Source organism: Athene cunicularia (genome assembly GCF_003259725.1).
Source record: "Athene cunicularia isolate RWA chromosome 17 unlocalized genomic scaffold, athCun1 chr17_part1, whole genome shotgun sequence".
Taxonomy (NCBI): domain Eukaryota; kingdom Metazoa; phylum Chordata; class Aves; order Strigiformes; family Strigidae; genus Athene; species Athene cunicularia.
The window spans coordinates 984,342-1,002,287 of NW_020799122.1; the positions used below are offsets into that span (position 1 = coordinate 984,342).

At 44.8% G+C, this 17,946-nt stretch overlaps 1 protein-coding gene across 5 annotated transcripts; it reads right to left on the reverse strand.

The window, feature by feature from the left end:
- Positions 1 to 1,053: 1,053 nt before the first annotated feature.
- On the reverse strand, positions 1,054 to 17,838 carry GOLGA1 (golgin A1). 5 transcript variants are annotated; one of them, XM_026860290.1, is made up of 22 exons: positions 17,437 to 17,837; positions 15,650 to 15,740; positions 14,249 to 14,323; positions 13,668 to 13,765; positions 13,130 to 13,162; positions 12,263 to 12,391; positions 11,781 to 11,938; positions 11,263 to 11,374; positions 11,044 to 11,139; positions 10,720 to 10,845; positions 9,487 to 9,582; positions 8,965 to 9,060; positions 8,561 to 8,713; positions 8,242 to 8,337; positions 7,423 to 7,512; positions 6,182 to 6,284; positions 5,204 to 5,361; positions 4,599 to 4,757; positions 4,048 to 4,107; positions 3,067 to 3,237; positions 2,009 to 2,095; positions 1,054 to 1,262 (listed from the first exon to the last, which is right to left on the reverse strand). In XM_026860290.1, the coding sequence occupies exons 1-22, from the start codon at positions 17,569 to 17,571 to the stop codon at positions 1,182 to 1,184; spliced, it is 2,403 nt and encodes an 800-aa protein (XP_026716091.1). In that variant the 5' UTR covers positions 17,572 to 17,837; the 3' UTR covers positions 1,054 to 1,181. The 5 variants fall into 5 exon arrangements, with proteins under 5 accessions (XP_026716091.1, XP_026716089.1, XP_026716088.1 ...); XM_026860288.1 differs by having other exon boundaries at positions 8,561 to 8,710; positions 11,781 to 11,950; positions 17,437 to 17,836; XM_026860287.1 differs by having other exon boundaries at positions 11,781 to 11,950; positions 17,437 to 17,836.
- Between the last annotated feature and the right edge of the window lie 108 nt (positions 17,839 to 17,946).

Consider the following 17,946-nt stretch of genomic DNA (forward strand, 5'->3'; position numbering starts at 1 on the left):
ATAACTACGGGCAAAATTGTGCTTCCACTGTGTGAGGGAAGAGCCACCTTGGTCCCCTTTGCCTAAGGGGGGAGGAAAGCAAGCTGCTGGAACCAAGATTCGTTCCTTAAGACTTGAGGTTTTTGGTTTTGAGGGTAAAATACATGAGCAGCGTTTCTTTTACCATGTAGTTAGGATGGAGTTAACAGCCCACTACATGTTCATAACAGTTTTTAAGCATCAGAATTTTATAAGTACAGAAAACCACAACCAGAGAGGCAGATACTGGTTATGAAGATTTGTTGCTAGCAGACTTGGAAAATTTAAAAAAAAAAAAAAAAAAAATCAAATTGTTTAGTACCAATATTCTTCACCCTTTGTCACTATTTTATTCTTTTTTAAATTAAAAGGTACTCTCAGTGTGCATTTACAATACCTGGAATTCAGCTTTAAAAATTTAAAATGGTTTAACTACCCCGTCTTCCCAATGCTAACAACCTATGGTACAGGCTAATAGATTAGTTTTAAAGGCGACTGAGTATTAGGTACTATAATTAAGACCATTTTAAATATTATTTTTCTTTAAGAAAAGTAAAATCAGACAACTCTAAAGTTGTGCTCTCAAATTAAATAATCATCAACATGCAGCCTTCAGGACTGCAGGCCAGGATATACGCACCTTAAATTACACAGTGATACGAAAAAATGTGAACTGTTAGTTATGTCAGTATAACAAGGCAAGGCAGATTTCTTTTTTGGTTAAAGCTCCTGCTCCTGTTCTTTAAGAGGCTTTTCCAGCTCTCAGTACTGCCAACGTGGTTTTTTCCCCCCACTGCTTGCTTTCCCCGGCGAGACACGAAGGTTTGACCGGGCCCGGAGGGTCTGAGCTCCGGGCAGCAGCGGGGGTCGCCACCGCGGGCGACGGTACCTTTGGTGCCAAGAACCGAGACTGGTGAGCACAAGGAGCTGCCCTCCACCAAGAGACCCTCGAGACCACGGTCCCCGAATCCAACCCAGAAGAGGCGTTTTTCTGTTTGTAGTGAAAATTTCTCCTTGCACAGTATTAGTTTTGTAAACAGCGTCAAAAGTTCTTGTACAAAATACTGCAATGACAGTGATTAAGACACACCTGAATTAGTGTGTTCAGCGTTCTTTTCACAGAAAAAAGTGGCTGGATGCTGACTGCCCATTTCCAGGTTCCCTTAAGGCCACAGTGTCCTTGGGCTCGAGATGGACGGCCGGATGCTGCCTTTGGGAGATGGCTTTGACCCGAACCACGACATCTAGGACAGGAGAGCACAACACACATTACGCGAGATTCACTCTTCTGAGAAGCTGGAGATTTGAAAAAGAAAGCAAACGGGACGTGGGCATCTCCCCCCATCATTCGATGGAAAGAACTGTTTATGGAACAGAAGGCTGCAGACCGGACTGAGGAAGTGAAGGCAGTGTCCTGCAACCAAATCTGGAAGAGCGAGCATCCATTTCCCACAGGTGAGGATTAGATATATCCCTTTAAAATAATTACAAACCACACATCTACAGTCACTTCAACACAGCATCTTTAGTCAGCCTAGCGTGACACTGTTGCCTCCCTGAGGGAGCCGGGGCAGCTGCTGAGCCCCACACCCGCCCGGCCGGGGTGCACGGGGCGCCGGGCAGCGGAGAGGGGAAGCGGATGCAGGTGTTGGAGCCCAACGTCGAACAACAAACCAAGAATTCACCTTCCTGCCTCTGAACACCCGACCGTACCCCAGCAAGGGGCTCCCAGCTTCCCTCCACGGGGCGTCCGCTGGGCAAAACTGCTGTTGCTCCTTCTCCAAAGCCCTGGAAAGCTGCCATTTCCCTCACCGAAACGGACAATCTCTGGTATGTGATGTGATTAGCTAAGGTGTTAATAATAAATTACATTTGTTATTGTAGCTAACATTTGGGAAAAGATACTTTTCATCATCTCCCAGCATCTAAGAATTTTCATTCCATCTGCTGGAAGTCCCGCTAGAGCCTAGGAGTGGAACAGAACCCTTACCTTGTACTCCAAAGTTTCTTTAAGCATGTTTTCTTCCTCTTGTGAGAAATTCAGTAACACAGAAACAGCTTTAATTAGATGGAACGCCTGAAAGAAACCACAGCATTTTGTTGCCTGCGACACTCAGGCTCTACACTCTGGACTGCGGCGCAGCAGTTTTTCTGTAGGTTCGGCCACAGACTTTTTAGTCACAACTGCGAAGAGCAGACCAGCAGCCTTCCGTTATCCCCACTTCCAACAGACTAGGAGGGCCTCTATCTTATTTCTTCTGTTTGTGTTTCCTGGCTTTCTGCTCTTTAACATTGGTTGGCGTATTTGGGGGAAAGAAGACAGATGGGGAGCCTAGTTAGCGAGAACAGAGCGGCAGCCTGGCTCCTGGGGCATCCTAGTTTTTTTAAGCTTTGAGAAGTTGATCAAACCAGGCTGTAGGCAGGAACGAACCATGCTGGTTTAAATACACACTGAAGTACATTAACTCCACGGTACTACTGCTCTACAGGGGGCACACAGGTTGGAGTTAGTAAAGGAGTCAAGCACTCAGGACACCGTGGAGCTGCACAATTATTTCTTGATCTTACCCACTGACTTGCAATTAAGCAAAGCATTTTGTCGGCGTGACTTTTTTACCTCTGTCTTTCTTGACACAATGTGGAGAAGGCGAAGGAGCTCCAAATGCACAAGGAATTACCACCTACAGACCAACAGCAGGTGGTTTATGTCTTTTTTTTTCTTGGGTTTTCTTTTCTGTCTTAAATGTACAACCACTCCACTCTAATTACATACTCCACACGCTTTTTAGAGTAGTGCAGAGGGAATCTCTTTTAGCTCGAGATCTTTACTCCCGGACATAACTACCTCTTAAAAATGCACATTTCCCTTTCATGTAGTTCACAATAATTCGCACTTCCAAACATTATCACTGATTGCTATTTTGCTTCATTGTGCTCAACAACTTTTTAAGTGTAAAAGTACGGAATTGGCATAGAAGTGTCCTTAGCGGGTAACAGGTGGCAGTTTCTAGAGAAAGACAGAAAGAGGAGGTCAGCATACATCTTTACCTCAGATTCCCGGCAGGACATGAATTTTAGTACAACGTGTTTAAGGTATTCAAAGTTTATCTCCCTGGAGTCATTTAAATCAGAGTTGTTTGTGACAGTCACAGAAGCATTAGGCACTTCAGAATTTGCTTTTTCACGTACTTCAGGTACCTCACTGTCAGGCCTTATTTTCTAGAAAAAGAAAAAGAGAAGTAGATTGTAGACTCCGTCTGCTCAACACCGGGAGAGGATCCGGGTCCGAGCTATCGAACACGGGGAGGTTGTATCCACGGGGTGGGTACAGCCTGGGCACCCCCAGGACAAGCTGCTCGTCCTTCTCAGGATCCCAGCAGCGTCCTCCCCTCTCCCCCGGCTCCAGGACAGAAGCCACCTGCTGGCAGCGTTACTGTGCGTTACCCAAACCAGCACGGAATTGGCTCCATGGTAAGAACTCTCACCTGGTCGTGTTCTATCACTAACCTGCTCTGTGCCTGTTAAATGTGGGCTTTCTCCAAAACAGTTGTGAGCTCATGACAAAAACAACAATTTAAAACCTCTGCTATTTTTTTTTAAATAGAAGAATTTTTTCTTGGAGAGGAAAACTACTGTAAGAGGGATTAAAGGAGCTTTCCCTGAAGCAGGTATCACTCCCATGGTAAAACAGCTGAATGCAGCTAAGCAGCAATCAAACCTCAGTTGTTCACTCTACAGAAACGTATTGAACGCCCCAGACTGCCAAACACGGGTCTTCTGTGGCTAAAATTCTCCACTGCAAGGGCTGAGTGGCGATGGCTACCTGTCACACCATCCACTCAGGAAACGATCCAGAATAACGTACTTCCTTAATTTAAGGGTTTACCCATCTGCCTGCCAACACAATGAAACCGCAGATATTCCTAGTAAGAAAACATGCTCTAGCTACGAGCTGAGATTTTGGAATGAGTAGTGCAAGTGCCTGTCAGTAAGCGCCAGCTGAAGAGACTGAAAAACCATAACCCTTACCAGCTCTTTCTGGAGGGTTTTCTTGAGTTCTGTCATTCTTTGCTGCAGCTGCTTTATCACCTGCAAGCACAGCAAAGGACAGAGTTAACGCCGTGGCCGTTGTCAGGACACATCTGACCCGCAGGTATCTGGAAGAGCCCACGACAAACACGTGTGAAGAATGAAGCCATCAGCTCTGCTGAAGCCCAACACCTTGCCTTTCCAGCTGCACACACCGCAGGCTGTGACAGGACACCGGGTTTGCACAGGACAGCACAGCAGAACCCAACTGAGCTGGCACAAAAGGGCTCGGTCAGCTGGACCACTGGGTGCATCTTTCCTCCACAGTAGATAAGGATTCCTACAATTCTGGCTGCAGTTTTTAATCTATTGTTGCTAGATCCTTGTGCAATCCAGAGAAAAATAATTTACTCACAGAATACTGGATTCAAATTGGATCTGCCATTTCTGTAAGCCTGGCCTCTTCAGGCTGCAGCACGGGCAGCACCAATTATTCAGTTTCCTGATTAAGAGGCGAAAGACTAACAGCTGTTTCTGCTGTTTCAGCTCACCTTGTTTTTCTCAGCAATTTGCTGTTCCAGCTCTCTGTTGTCCTTCTGAAGCTGAATGACATCTGCAGCCGCCACCTCCCCATTCTGCTCCGCCACCCGGGTTTCCGGGGACTGGGAGTGCTTGTTCAGGGCTCTCATCGGTTCCTCTCGTTCTGAAACCTATAAAAACGAAAAGAGTGGATTGGAGAGATACCACGACATTTACAGTCTGTGAACACTCCCCAGGGAGAAAGCCAGACTCCTTTTGGGTTGTTTTTTTGGGGGGTGGTGGTTGCTTTTTTAAACCAGAAAGCAGTAGTGGCCACATCCCACATTGCCCTCGTTGTGGCTTCTGGGCCTCACTGGATTCATAATGGTTCTTCTCAAGACATTTTATGAGTTAAACAAAATAGGGGTTTTCTTTCCTAGACCAGTCACAGATGTGACAGCAAAGAGCTTGCTTTCAGCAGACAGGGAACAGCCAACAGTGGTGGTCTCTGGTGCAGGTCAGGAGCAGGTGAACAGCCCCGACAGCCACCGCCGGGCGCGACGGAGCCGGGGGGCTCCTGCACACCCACTCATCTCCCTGACAAGTCCCAACAGACCGGATCTGCAACCACACTCACATTCTTCTCATGTTCCCTGGCCAAGAGGCACTCCTGGATCTGCAACTTCAACTCGTCAGCTTCCTTCCTTGCCATTTCTTCTTTCTCCATGGCTCGGCTGTTACTTGCCTCTACGTCAGCCCGCAGCTGGCGCACCTGCAGCAAGACAGCTTCGTGATCTGAGGAGGGAGAGACCTGCTTAGTATCAGTCTACCGAATCAGAGGGCAGCTTCATTGTTTTTCTTAAACAAAGCAAGTTGCAGTGACAGTAAATCCCAACCTTTTTGTCTTGCTCTGTTGTGAAGACAGACAGACGATGCAATTTAAGCCACCCAAGCCCAGGTGCACGTTTTTGCAAAGGAGCAGCCTAACTGAAACTCGGGGTGATTCTAATCCTTAATTATCAATTACCCTGCTCCTAAAGACCCCATCAGAAGTCTGTGTGGCTTGTGCTGCGACTGCACAGGCACACCTGGGCTGAGCTGCGAGCACAAATGGCTACTGGCACAGGGCTAGCTGGCCCAAAGGCTACAGCACGTGGGCAGCCAACGGAACGGTGCAGCACAAGGCTCCAGCTTTGTTCCCTCCCGAAATAATGGCAAGACACAAGACAGACAGGGTGGGGTCAGGAACTCACTGAAGACACCTGCACTTCACATTTTAGTGTGACTGTGGAGTACCGGTTTGATGAAGTAGCAGCTTTTGATCTGTACCATTTATTTCATGTTTTGCACAGAAGAATAATTTACAAAAAGTACAGCGAGATTTGTTGTCTTATGGTGTATAAACATAAGACTTCGATTTAAAAAATTTGTTTTGTTTTTAAGGATGCAGTAGAGACTGTCCAACCTTTTCTGAAGGATACGAGATTCTGACAATTCTAACAGATTGTAGTAATTCTGGATTTCTCTTCCCTATTTAATCTATCAGGGAAACCCAGAAACAGAGACTGTACTTAGACAAAGCTCTCTGGGATACGGTAGGCTCGTTTGGTCTAACCTTGGCTGAGTTGATTTAGTTCTTCCTTCTGTTTTAGAAGCATGTCACATTTTTCATCAATCAGCTGGTCTTTTTCCTTTACTAAGGAAGCCAGGTGTGAAACCTTAAAGCACGCAAACAAATAAACAGAAGTCATTAAAGATATAAAAATAGAAGAGGGCACTGCAAGATTTCAACATACCTTAGAGGTTCAGAATTTATTTTTTTTGGTGGGAAGGACAGGAGGAGAATCCTCGTGTCAGTGACAAAGGCAGGGGCTGGTGCCTACGAGTGGCCTGAGCTCCGTGCCCGCCACTGCAGCACCTTGACACGGCCGTTTGTGCAGTGTCACAGGTCCTGTGATGGGTGTCTGTGACTCCAGAGACTCACAGGAGGTCTCTGCAGGGCCCAGCTCCTTAGGAGCACCGAGGTCATCGTGCTGCAGGAGCTCCAACACCCCCCTGTGCCACCAGCCCCCCTCCCGTGACCTGCAGGTGGCAGCTGTGCAACAACCACCCCCCAAACCACCGAGCACCACCTCCCACTGACAGCACCACCCGGCAAGGTCTGCAGCAGACCCAGAAGAATAAAGAAACCAAAAGATGGGACTAGAGTCAGTCAGACTTGCTCAGTTGGCAGTTCCCAGCTCAAGCAAACGCGAGCTCAGATTATCCACCACTGCCATTTTTAATAAAAGAAGCCTTCCCAGAATTTACATTTGGCTGGTGGATACAACCTCCTCCCTACGAGGCGATTTACGACTCCACAGCTGCTGTGCTTCAGAGGGACAGAGCGGTGACAGAACCCGGCGAGGGACAACAACAGAACCAACAGGTTTCTTTAAAACAAACTGCAGCTGGCTCAGGCCGGCCCACGGCACCACCTCAAAGGGCTCTGAAATACCCGTCACCTTCATGCTGAGCTACTGCCTCGTCTTCCCCTCACTGGTCCATATTGAATTTCCAAGCCCTGCTGTAGCTCTCAATCCCACAAATTTACCAACATCCCAAACTTTGCAGCCAGCAGCAGCTTACCCTCTTCCAGTGGAGTAACTTGCCGCGGCTGGTCACACCCCTGTGCAGGCGTTTACACAGACACCCTGACATTTCAGGTTTACCAAGGCAGCCACTGCTGCCTGGCACGCTGAGGATGTGATTCTGATTACTGTTCCTGACGGTTACGATAATTAAATCCAAACCCAGTCTGGTCCGTGCAAGGTGGGGAGCACCAAAATGTATTTTAGACTGTCAGTATTAACCAACCTGCTGCTGCAATTCCTCTCTCTGTTTTTGTGTTTCTTCCAACGCTTTGGCAATTTCAACACTGACAGTTTCTCTGCTGCTCAATTCACTCTGCAAACCCAAAGTAATTCAGAGGTTACTTGAGACAACTAAAATCAGGTCAGTCTCTCATCTTTAAACCCAAATCTCTCTCTAGATAGATAGATAGATAGTTCTGACACACCATGGTTTACACTTCCAAATGAGAGTCACTGTTTTGTTTTACTGCTGCTGTCTGCACACGTAGGAGCGACACAGAACTGATGTAAGAGGCCGAACATATCCAATGCTTAAAAGATCTTTTAGCTTGAAGTCTGTATGACAAAGAAGTAGCTCCTGCCCACAACTGATCTTTATTCCAATTGTGCATCCAAGAGCAGCTATAGAAAAAAACTTTCAGCGATCTAAAATTACAGTCAAAAGACTGAATATAAACTGTAAATACCTGACCAACTTAAGTTTTTAACTTTGTTTTGAATGCTGTGAGTGGAATTTGATGTTGAACTATTCTGTATTCATTACTGCTAACAGGATTTAAAAGCTCTTCATGCCGGACAATACGGAAACGTGTTATTTCTGCCTGATTTAGGCAGACCCAAGCATTCTGGTTCAGAAAGGATCAGCCATCTGTAATGCTCCTCAAATGTGTTTCTGCCGAGGACTAAAGAGCATTTCCAGCTGTAAGTTCATGCAACCTACCTGAACGTGTCTCCAAGCACCGAGGGTGCAACACCCTCTGCTGTTAACTGTTTCCCAACCCTGCCGCTGTATTTAACCGTCACCAGGCAGCGAAGCCCTTACCTTCAGCCTGTTCAATTCAGACTCTTGTTTTTTCAAAGAGCTCTCATACTCTTCTATGCTTCCACTGAGACTTTCATTTTCCTTTTCCAACTGGCTCTGGAAAATAAAGACTGCTTAAATACTAAGTACAATTTATTCTAGTGCTTTGTTTAAACAATTAAACACATCAAATGCTTTGTTCCCATTTAGTTTCTCAACATAAGAAATCTTCTAACGCCAGGAGTGCTGCATAAGAACAGACAAGATGCAAGGTCTGCAAACCACATTAAAATCGTTTTGTGAAGGCTCATTTGCCCCCATGAACAGTTTCTGTACTTACAATCTTGTGCTGAGTAGCTGTTTTATCAAATTCCCACGCTGTTTCCAGAGCAGCAATTTGAGACTCCAGCCCAGTAACTTTCTGATTGTACTCATGTTTCTCACTTAAAATCTGCTGCTGCAATTTACTTCTTTCATCCTCTAGATCAGTCTGCTTAAGAGAAATAAAGAACACGACGTTAATAAAATGGCATTTTGAAGCTGCAACAAGAATCGGCCGCCATCCATGAGACACAAGCTCCAACTGAAGCCACAGCATTCCCTGGCAGCAGCGTCCGTACTCACATACAGACACCAGCTGAGGAGACAAACAGCAAGAACACACTTGAGTGAGGACCAAGCAGAGAAGTGAGTGGCTCCGGAGATGCTGAAGGCTGATCTCGTCCCACCATGCTGGATACTCACCAACTTCTGGATCTTCAGATCCTGCTCAGCAGCTGCTTCTTCGCTCTTTTTCAATGCTTCTGTTGCAATCTGTAGTTTTTGTTCCAGTTCTTTATTCTAAAACACAACCATACATTAAACTCCTTATCCATTAGCATCTACATTATTAGAAAAAACGTACAGAACGTGGGATGACCCAGTAAACGTTAAACCCATGAAACCACAGAGAGACTGCCTACTTGACACATGGTGCTTTTAAGAACTCTTCACCACACCCCTACCCCCAGCAGTGCTGCCCTTCTGCTATCAGTTTCTTAGGATAGGCAGGATACACATGAAATCTCCAACTCCCTAACTCCTGGGCCCTTCCCCAGCACTGAAGGTGGGGATGTGACCAGAGACACTGATCAACTGGACTTTCCTCTCCAATGTGAGAGGCAGTCTCACCTCTGGCTGGAGCACAAGTGCAGTGAGGGGAGGAGGTACAGGGCATAAAGAGGCTGGAAACAGAGGGAATTTGTAGTGAAATAAGAAAATCCTTGCCTGTGTTTCCAACTGGTTCACAGTCTCAGCGTGATGCGTTCTGTCTGTAAGGACCTGCTGCCTGGTTTCATCCAGTTTCTGCTCTAGAGTAGCTTTCTGAAGATTACATTCATAGGAGGAACAGGAGGAAGGATGGACAAAGAGATAAGGTGGGGATTTTAACGAAGATTTTTTCTTGTTATTTCATTAATAAGGTCAAACTAAAACGGAACAGTTATTTTGATGTGCAATACAGCTCTGCTCTTGGGAACCAGCACGTTTGCTGCTCCTGCACAGGGTCTCCACAGACCATGCTGCCCTGGGGATGACATCATTAATCTTGAGAAGTTCTCTGGCACCCTATCACGATCCAGGTGTAAACTCTGGTCAGCAGCTAGGTCATCATTTTCTAACCCACGCCAAGTTTAAGGGATTTAAAAAAAAAAAATTCTTTTTGAAAGCTTAACTTCTCCTCCATCACAGCAAACACAAAAAGAAGGCAAAATACTTGCTAGTTATGTTACTTTCCAAAATGTTTTACTACCACTACGTGGACTTTAAAGTGGCTTGAGTTTACTAAGCCAAGATTTTTTATCATAGCAACATGGAGTTGACGTGTCTTGTAGGCGAGCCTGACCAAGGAAGAGCATACCTGCCCCTGTCTCCCCAAGACCCAGCTGGGGAAACGTTGCCCCAGGCTGATTCTGAACAGGAGCATCAGTGCTTGAAAAAGAGAATGAGAAGAAATGAGAGAAAGGGCATTAACCAAAGCAAAGCCCTCTCGGTTTTCAGCTGTTTCTCAACATTTCTGAGGCTCAAGCTTCCAATATACAACACTCTGTATCGTTACAAACCAGTTCCCCTCCCTGTCCCAATGCTCTGCAAGTTGTACCAACAGAATACGAAGAACAAGAAAAAGTGTTGACTGCTCTCAGTAAAGATTAACCAGTAGAACTCTCAAGCTGTTCTACCTCCTGTGGGGATGTTAAAAAGCTGCTCTTTTGCTTCCAAGCAGCCAGATCGTTGCCTCAAGAGCAGAAAGGCCAGTAGAGACATCAGTGCCCCAGTGACACGAAGGGGCTCAGCGCAGTCACCACACAACCCTGCCCAGCACACACTGACGGCACCAGCGTGCCTGCATCACACCACCACACACCCTTTCCACGTGTGAGAAGCAAAGTATGTCCTAAAAAAAAAAAAAAAATAACAGCTCACTAAGATTGCACTTTTAGCAGTCTACAAGCATGCAATTACCTCTTTGAGTAGCTCCTGCACGTGTTCATCACCTGAAAGATTTCTTTCTAGTTTTTTTTCCAAGGAAGACACTTTTTCCTGCAGTTGTTCGGTAAGTTTATTTCTCTCAGCAAACTCAGAAGTCATCTGTGAGAACAAGAAATCACAGAATCTTTTTTGTAGGGAAGCTTTATGTTAATTTGTTGTGGTTTGACTATCAGAAGTGTCATTAGAAAAGCCTTACTTGAAAAGACAATGCGATCCTAACTTTCTAGACACGACATTTCAAACTCACACGCACACCTTTACACCAGCCAACAGCAGAGGCATCTGAAAACACTTAACCTTTTGCTTGTGTTGTTCATATTCCACCTTCAGAGATTCGTGCTCCACCTGTAACACTTCCAGTCTCTTCTCACAACCAGAACCAGCAACTCGCGCCTAAAAATGTTGAGAAATTACTTGCTTTGAAACTTCAATTTCCAGACCCACATAACTGATATGTAATCTAACTGCTGCAGACAAGACACTCTTTGAATCAAATCTCACTTAACTCAAACTTACGTTTTGCAAGTCTACAGAAAGCTGCTGGATGACAGTTTGTAGCTCCCGTTCTCTTAACTCCAGAGCAGTGATCTTGTTTTCTGCATTTGTCTCAGCTGTCATTAGTTCATCTCTTCACAGAAAGAGAATAAAAGAAGTGACACGCTGTTCCAGAAAAATAATCTTTAGCAGATAATTCTGCTGCTTGTGAAAATGGACTAAGCAACACCAAGAAATTTTTGTCCTAAATCCAGCCCCTGCTTGATTATACATTTTCAAAAAAAAAAAAAAAAAAGTGACAGTTAAGCATTCAAACTATGAAAAAAAAAATTGTAACAAGCTTACAAAGCCCTAAACAAGTACTACTTTAATCGGCTTGAAAAGACACATAAACTGGGCACTCACATCCACATCAGCATTCCAGAAGCAATTACTCAGTCACCTCACCACATGTTCAAACTCTCCCAAAAAGACAGAGCTGGGCATGAAGTAAAAGCGTCGGGGAACTGCCCGCCCTGCTCCTCACCAAACCCCCGTACCTCTGTGCCTCCAGGTCCAGGCACCGCTGCTGCAGCTCCCCGAGATCCTGCCTCAGGCCCGACGACTCCTTGCTGGCGTCCTGGAGCAGCTCTTCAGCGCGGGTTAGCTCTCGGCGGCACGCCTCTAGCTCCTGTTCTGTTTTGCTCAGAGATTCTTCCTTTTTCAAAAGCTGAATATTAGAACATTATCTTTGACAATACGGACCTGGTAACACCGATAAAGCCTTCTCATTGAAACTTGTCTTTTTGATGAGGTTACGAGCTTAATTAAACGCGACAATAAATAACTCCCAGAAAAGTCACTGCTGAAATGAACCATGTCACACTGTAGGCGTGTACCTACTGTTAGGATTTTGACACTGACCAAGACCATATACAAGCATAAAGGCCAAAAAAATTACTGCAGAGCCACCACTAACTTGACATTCTGACAGAAATTTTAGGAAGGAACAAACAAGTAGTTTAAAAGAATAAATTCTTACCATGTGTTTAACTTTGGCGATTTCCTGCTGTTGAAAGCCCTCCAGCTCATCAATTTCATCTCTTTTTTGAAAAAGGTTCAAACTCTGCTCCCTTATTTCTTGTAACTGTGTTTCAAGCATTTTTTTTTCCTGATAAACCAACAGAAACAAAAGGAATCCCACAATATCTGTATGCTCACTGCAAATCAATGGGAGCATCTTGCAGCTGTAAGGCTCTCTGATGGTGCTACATGCAGAACTAGAAAAACTCTTCCACATTCACGTCACAGTAGGCAACGTGGAGCAAATCACTGAACTTCAAAAATCTCAAAAAAAAAAAAATCAAAAATCCATATTCATTACCATGCAGCCAATGATCACCTAACGGAACTTTCAAAACCAGACAGCAAGTGGTAGCATGTTTAATGTCTTCATAATCAGAGATACTTTAAAAGAGACTAAGTGAAAAAGCTGAACAACTACAAGACTGAAATCCTGTATTAAAAAAAAAAAATCCCTACCACAGTTTATTTTATGAAGCTGATGACCTACTGCAAGACCTCAGACAAAGTCACTACCTCCTCCTGCATCCCAGCTGCCTCTTCTGTAACAAAAGAAACCATCGTTCCGCCTTACAGAAGTACATCTTTCTCATCACAACCCATCATTCTCTACTTCCCCACTGAAAAGTAATTCCAGAAATATCTCCCGAAGCACTGGGGCTGGTTACGAAAGCAAGTGTTTGGCCTCTCCCACTGAACCAAGATCAAATAATAAAAAGGGCTGAACAGAGTTGAGCTGTAGGAAATGTGCAGGCTGGTGTTTACAAATACACAGACAGACGTGTTAAAAAAACCCAGACAAAACAAAAACCCAAAGGTTAATTACCTTTTCAACTTGCCCCAGTTTTTCCATCCACTCCTGAACAAGAAAGGAGAAAAGAAAAAAAAAAAAAAATCAATTTGTAGACCTTCAAGAACAGAAATTATGGTAAAAAAAACCCAAACAACGTGTTTTGTTAACAGAGATACTAAATTGTTGTAATGATTAAAAGATAATCAGCAAAAGAAGAGTAACAGCTAGTGTTTTAATATATAAAGGCTGCGGAATCATTTACTGAATACATCAGCTTTATGTAACTAAAATGAAATAGAAGTGACAGCAGGTCTGCTGCAGACGAACCTTATCGAACACAAGTGGAAGCTTTACCCGTCAGAGATCGTTGGGGCTCTGTTTAAAAGCCCAACAAGGACAAGCCCTACCCCACTTCTGGCACTTGGGCTCCATCCTCCCTTCTCCCCCCAAGGCTGGCATGTCCAGCACACACAATGCTGAACAGCCATTTTAACTGATGGCCACACCTGATTAAACCAAGGTCATGCCCTCAGACCCCCACAGTCAGAAGTCGAGTTCTTCAAGCCCTTACCTGGTCCTTTTTTTCTAAGGCCAAAGCCATTCCTTCGGCCATCTTGGCTCGACTGGCCTGGTGAGCTTCATTCTGCTCCTGTAACTTCCTCATGGAGGCTGTCAACAGAGAACCACCAGTTATATTAAAACCTCATCTTTCGAAATTGCTTTCTCAATTTTCTATAAGTTATTTATAACTTTAAAGAGCAGCTTCTGCAAGTAATTAGCCCCATCTTGACTCTCCGGCACTAACGCTGTGCCACTTCTTACCTCACACCGCTTGCGCGTTGGACAAAGGCCAGAAATAACAGAAGACAGAAACACTGTTCCTTCCTGCATTATAACACAAAGGTCTCTCCTGCATGTTCGCCCCAAATTTGGCAAAAGGAGTAAAACAACTACTTTGTTCAACAGCCAACACACTACTGCTGCTTTTTAAACCGTAAATAAGGGAAAAAACCCTTGTGCTCTAAGTCTCCGTCACCGAGAGGTGCACAGTTTAAAAGGAAATGATTAAAACACCGGTACATCAAACCTGTTTCCTTCCAGCCGTAACAATTTTCAACTTAAAAATCAAAAAGGAAAAATAGAAGTACGTACAATCCTGATGCTTTTCTAATGCATTTTCAAGCTTCTCTTTTATCTTCTGCAAGTTTCGCATCTGATCGGCATAATCTTGTGTGAGGAGGGAGAGGCACAGACCAGGAATGAACAGACATTGGGGAAGGGAATTTTTAGAAAAAAAAAAAAGAAAAAAAAGAAAAAATAATGAGTGGAAAACAACAATGATTTTCTCAATCAGAAAATCATTCCTGCTGAGGAAAACTTGAGGAAGACCACAACAATGAACACAAGCAAATAGTTCTACACAGTCCCTCGGGTAAGTGGTGGGTACAAACACGAGGACCTGGCCTGGGTGTGCCCGTTACAAAGCGGGGCAGTACCGGGGACGGCAGAGCTTCACTTCACTCAAGAACAACAATCTAATTAACCCTGCTACGGGAAGGTGTCTCTCACTGGGGTGCGAGGAGGGGGCAGTTCACAGCCACCTGCCCCCTCGACCCAGGCTGCCTCCCGCTGGCCGGCTCCCCCGCCCCCCAGCAGAACCGACAGGGCAGGCAGGTACCAAAACCCAAAGCAGAATACACACACACCTTGGAGAAGTTTACGTACAATGGGAAGAAGGAATTCCTTGTTGATTAGGCTGCTTGCACGGGTCTCTCAATACTGAGAGCTGCCCTCTCCAGCACTAAGCCCCAACCAGCACTTTTAACTTTACCTTATACAAACAGGTGAACACTTTATCCTTTCAAATCACAATGTGAAATCATCTCTGAATCCTGTATTTTCTTGACTGAATAGGAGCCTGGTAAGTCTCCATAATAAATTAAAATAATCCTGAGCTGGCTATAACCTTTCCTTATTTTCCAAGGCCTTCTGTGAGCTTTGGGAAGCAGCAGCGTAACAGTTCAGCCTGTTCTGATCCACTCCACACGACAGGGATGGAGAGCAGGGCCAGAGCAGAGCCCTTACTACAGCTTTACAGAACAAGGTGCATCTCAGAAAGAAAAAAAGCCTGAAGACTGTTTTATGTTGAAGCCTTTGCATTTTCTTCATTTCAAAGTTCACATCTTTAAGGACAGCAGTGTGGTACTGTCAACATCAGAAAGCTCAGACCCCAAGAGAAACAAACCACTGCGTGCACAGAATAAGTAAAATGAAAGTGGGGAAAGATGCTATTTGAAGCACGGGGACAGAAAGCTATCCCAGCTGTTCAAAAGAATCACATTAAATATGTCATGAAATCAGCAGAAGAGTCAGTCATGCTTATAAAAAACCCAGTTATACTGGACACTACCTAGATGACAATCAAGGGGTTCTTACAAACCAATTTTCAAAAAAACCCCATAAACCTACATATTTTAAATAAATTAAAATACTTAAGTTCAAAGGAAAATATGTTCTAAAGTAATAGGGTTTGATATGTATCAAGACACCTACCAGACAGCTTGACCTCCAGTTTCCTTATTTGTTCATTTCTTCTGAACAACTGGGATGAAAGATCCTCTCTAGAGCTGCTTCCATCAGAAGCCTTGGAGAAAAACAACACTCACATAACTTATAAAATTCAGAAAAAACAGGATCCTGCCATACATTAACTCTATGATAATAAACACTATCTCAGGAATAATGCTTCAGTTTTTCACATAAAAGGGAATGTTGTACTAGCACAGCAGAATGTGTAAAAAGTGCTGAAGGCGACAAACAGTAAGGGCTTAAATAGTCAGCTCTGCCACGCTGGCCTGTCCCGTGAAACACGCTTTTAAAGGAAGCTCCAACTGAAAAACGGTCACTGAGGAGATGACAAAACAGAACGACTAAGGAAGGGGAAACTGGGCTCTGCAGTACAGGGTGCAGGATGGGTCAAAGTAAAAGTCTTTTGAAAAACTAAGCAGAAAAGAAACAGGGATGCTCTCATCATGGGACGAGCTGGCTTAAGCCCCAGTGCAGCAGCCTGTCCATGCCAAATCCACTGCATAACTGACCTAGGAGGCTCTCTGGGGCTTTTCGCTCGTAAAAATCAATATTAAAATCAGTTAAATTAATATTGCTAAAACAACTAATTCTCGGAGGTTTTCTGAAAACTACTCAAGAATTCAGTTACCATCATCATCCGTTCTCTAAACTCGCAAGACGGTAAATGAAATGTCTACATGAGAATTTGTTAAGTGGAGAAAAAAAATCATAAATACACAAGACTAATGGATTTCCACTGTAAAATGCATTTAAACATTAGGGGCTCCAACTTTCTGCTTAAGAGAACTGGAATTTCAGCTGAGCTTCAGAAAACAGGAGTTAAAACTCAACCGTGTAAATAACTTCTCCATTTTGCAGAGAGCAAAACAGAACAACGAAGCGACTTGCGGCAGGACAGTGGGTACTGTTGGCTCCAAGGGTGCTGTGATGTTTTGTCTTAATCCAGGTTTTCAAAAATACGACAGCCGTGCCAGAGCATTGCAGGGTTTCACTGAACCCATACGCTCCTGGAATTATACTGCTTGCTTAAGCAACACTTTATAACGAAAGTTTAAACCAGACATTGGAGGAACTGTGACAGTTCTGAGCGCAACAGAACGGCTCAGACGTACTCGGCAGTGACATAAACAACAGCTCGAGCAGGGGGAGTACCTGGATGACAAGAGGCAAACGCAGGTCCACAGCAAGAGGACAGCTAACCAGCTTGCTTTCCTACTGCTTCAGTAATTAATTTCACAAATAGGTATCTTACACGGTACTACAGCTTTAGTCAATATTTTACATCTGTTTAACAGTGTTCCGTATCAAGATAGCTTTGTAACCCATGTTTACATGGGAATATAAGCCTCCTGGTAACTACCACAGTTAACACACAAACATTTTCTCTTCCGTATTCTCCCCCGTGAGGGGGGTGAGGCCCTGGCCCAGGCTGCCCAGAGGAGCTGTGGCTGCCCCCTCCCGGGAAGGGTTCAAGGCCAGGTTGGACGGGGCTTTGGGCAACCTGGGCTGGTGGAAGGTGGCCCTGCCCGGGGCAGGGGGTGGGACTGGATGGGTTTTAAGTCCCTTCCAACCCAAAGCATCCTGTGATTTAAGTTTATTCAAGGTAATGATTCATGTATGCATTGAGATGTACCCCTACAAAGACACCCCAAAACGTACTCAGCTCACACACTAGATTAAAGGGGCTGTCTGTAAAGCCGTAACAGAAGTGCTGTACGAGAAATCGAAGCTCAAAGCAGGCTGTGACTTACAAAGTCGTCTCCAGAGTCTGCTCCCACGGAGGTGATCGACTCCTTGCTGACAGATCTGGGTATCCTGGCAGCTCCTCCTGGTCTGGGAGCGATAGCTGCCTCTTCCGCGATCTTCTTTTTCAATTTCGCAAACATTTTACTGCTCCAGGGCACTGAAATAACCAGGTACTTTGAAATGCCACTACCTCCAATATATTCAATACACTGACACTCTGTTTAAAGCTTCCAGATGCCGAGATTTAATTTTGTGCCTCATCCACTGTTTTATCGCATTTCTAGTTCCATTACGGCCTCCATAGCCTAACAGTACCTGCAAATTAAAGACATATGGTTTCCACACTAAAAATTTCTACCGGTATCGAACATTTAGAGATAACGCCTTCTAACATCGCACCCGTTATAAAACGCTCAGGAAAAGTCACCCAGAGCACAACCCTTTTTTAAAAAAGAAAAAGCCCCAAACCAACCCAACCCGCGGCACCGTTCGGCGGCACGGCAGGGCCCCGCCGG

Coding starts and splice junctions, on each gene's coding strand:
- GOLGA1 (XM_026860287.1), bottom strand. CDS start 17,571: ATGTTTGCGAAATTGAAAAAGAAGATCGCGGAAGAGGCAGCTATCGCT. Junction 15,741..17,436: donor CAGACTCTGGAGACGACTTT/GTAAGTCACAGC, acceptor TTTTTCTCCAAG/GCTTCTGATGGAAGCAGCTC. Junction 10,846..11,043: donor ATGAACAACACAAGCAAAAG/GTTAAGTGTTTT, acceptor TTGTTCTCACAG/ATGACTTCTGAGTTTGCTGA.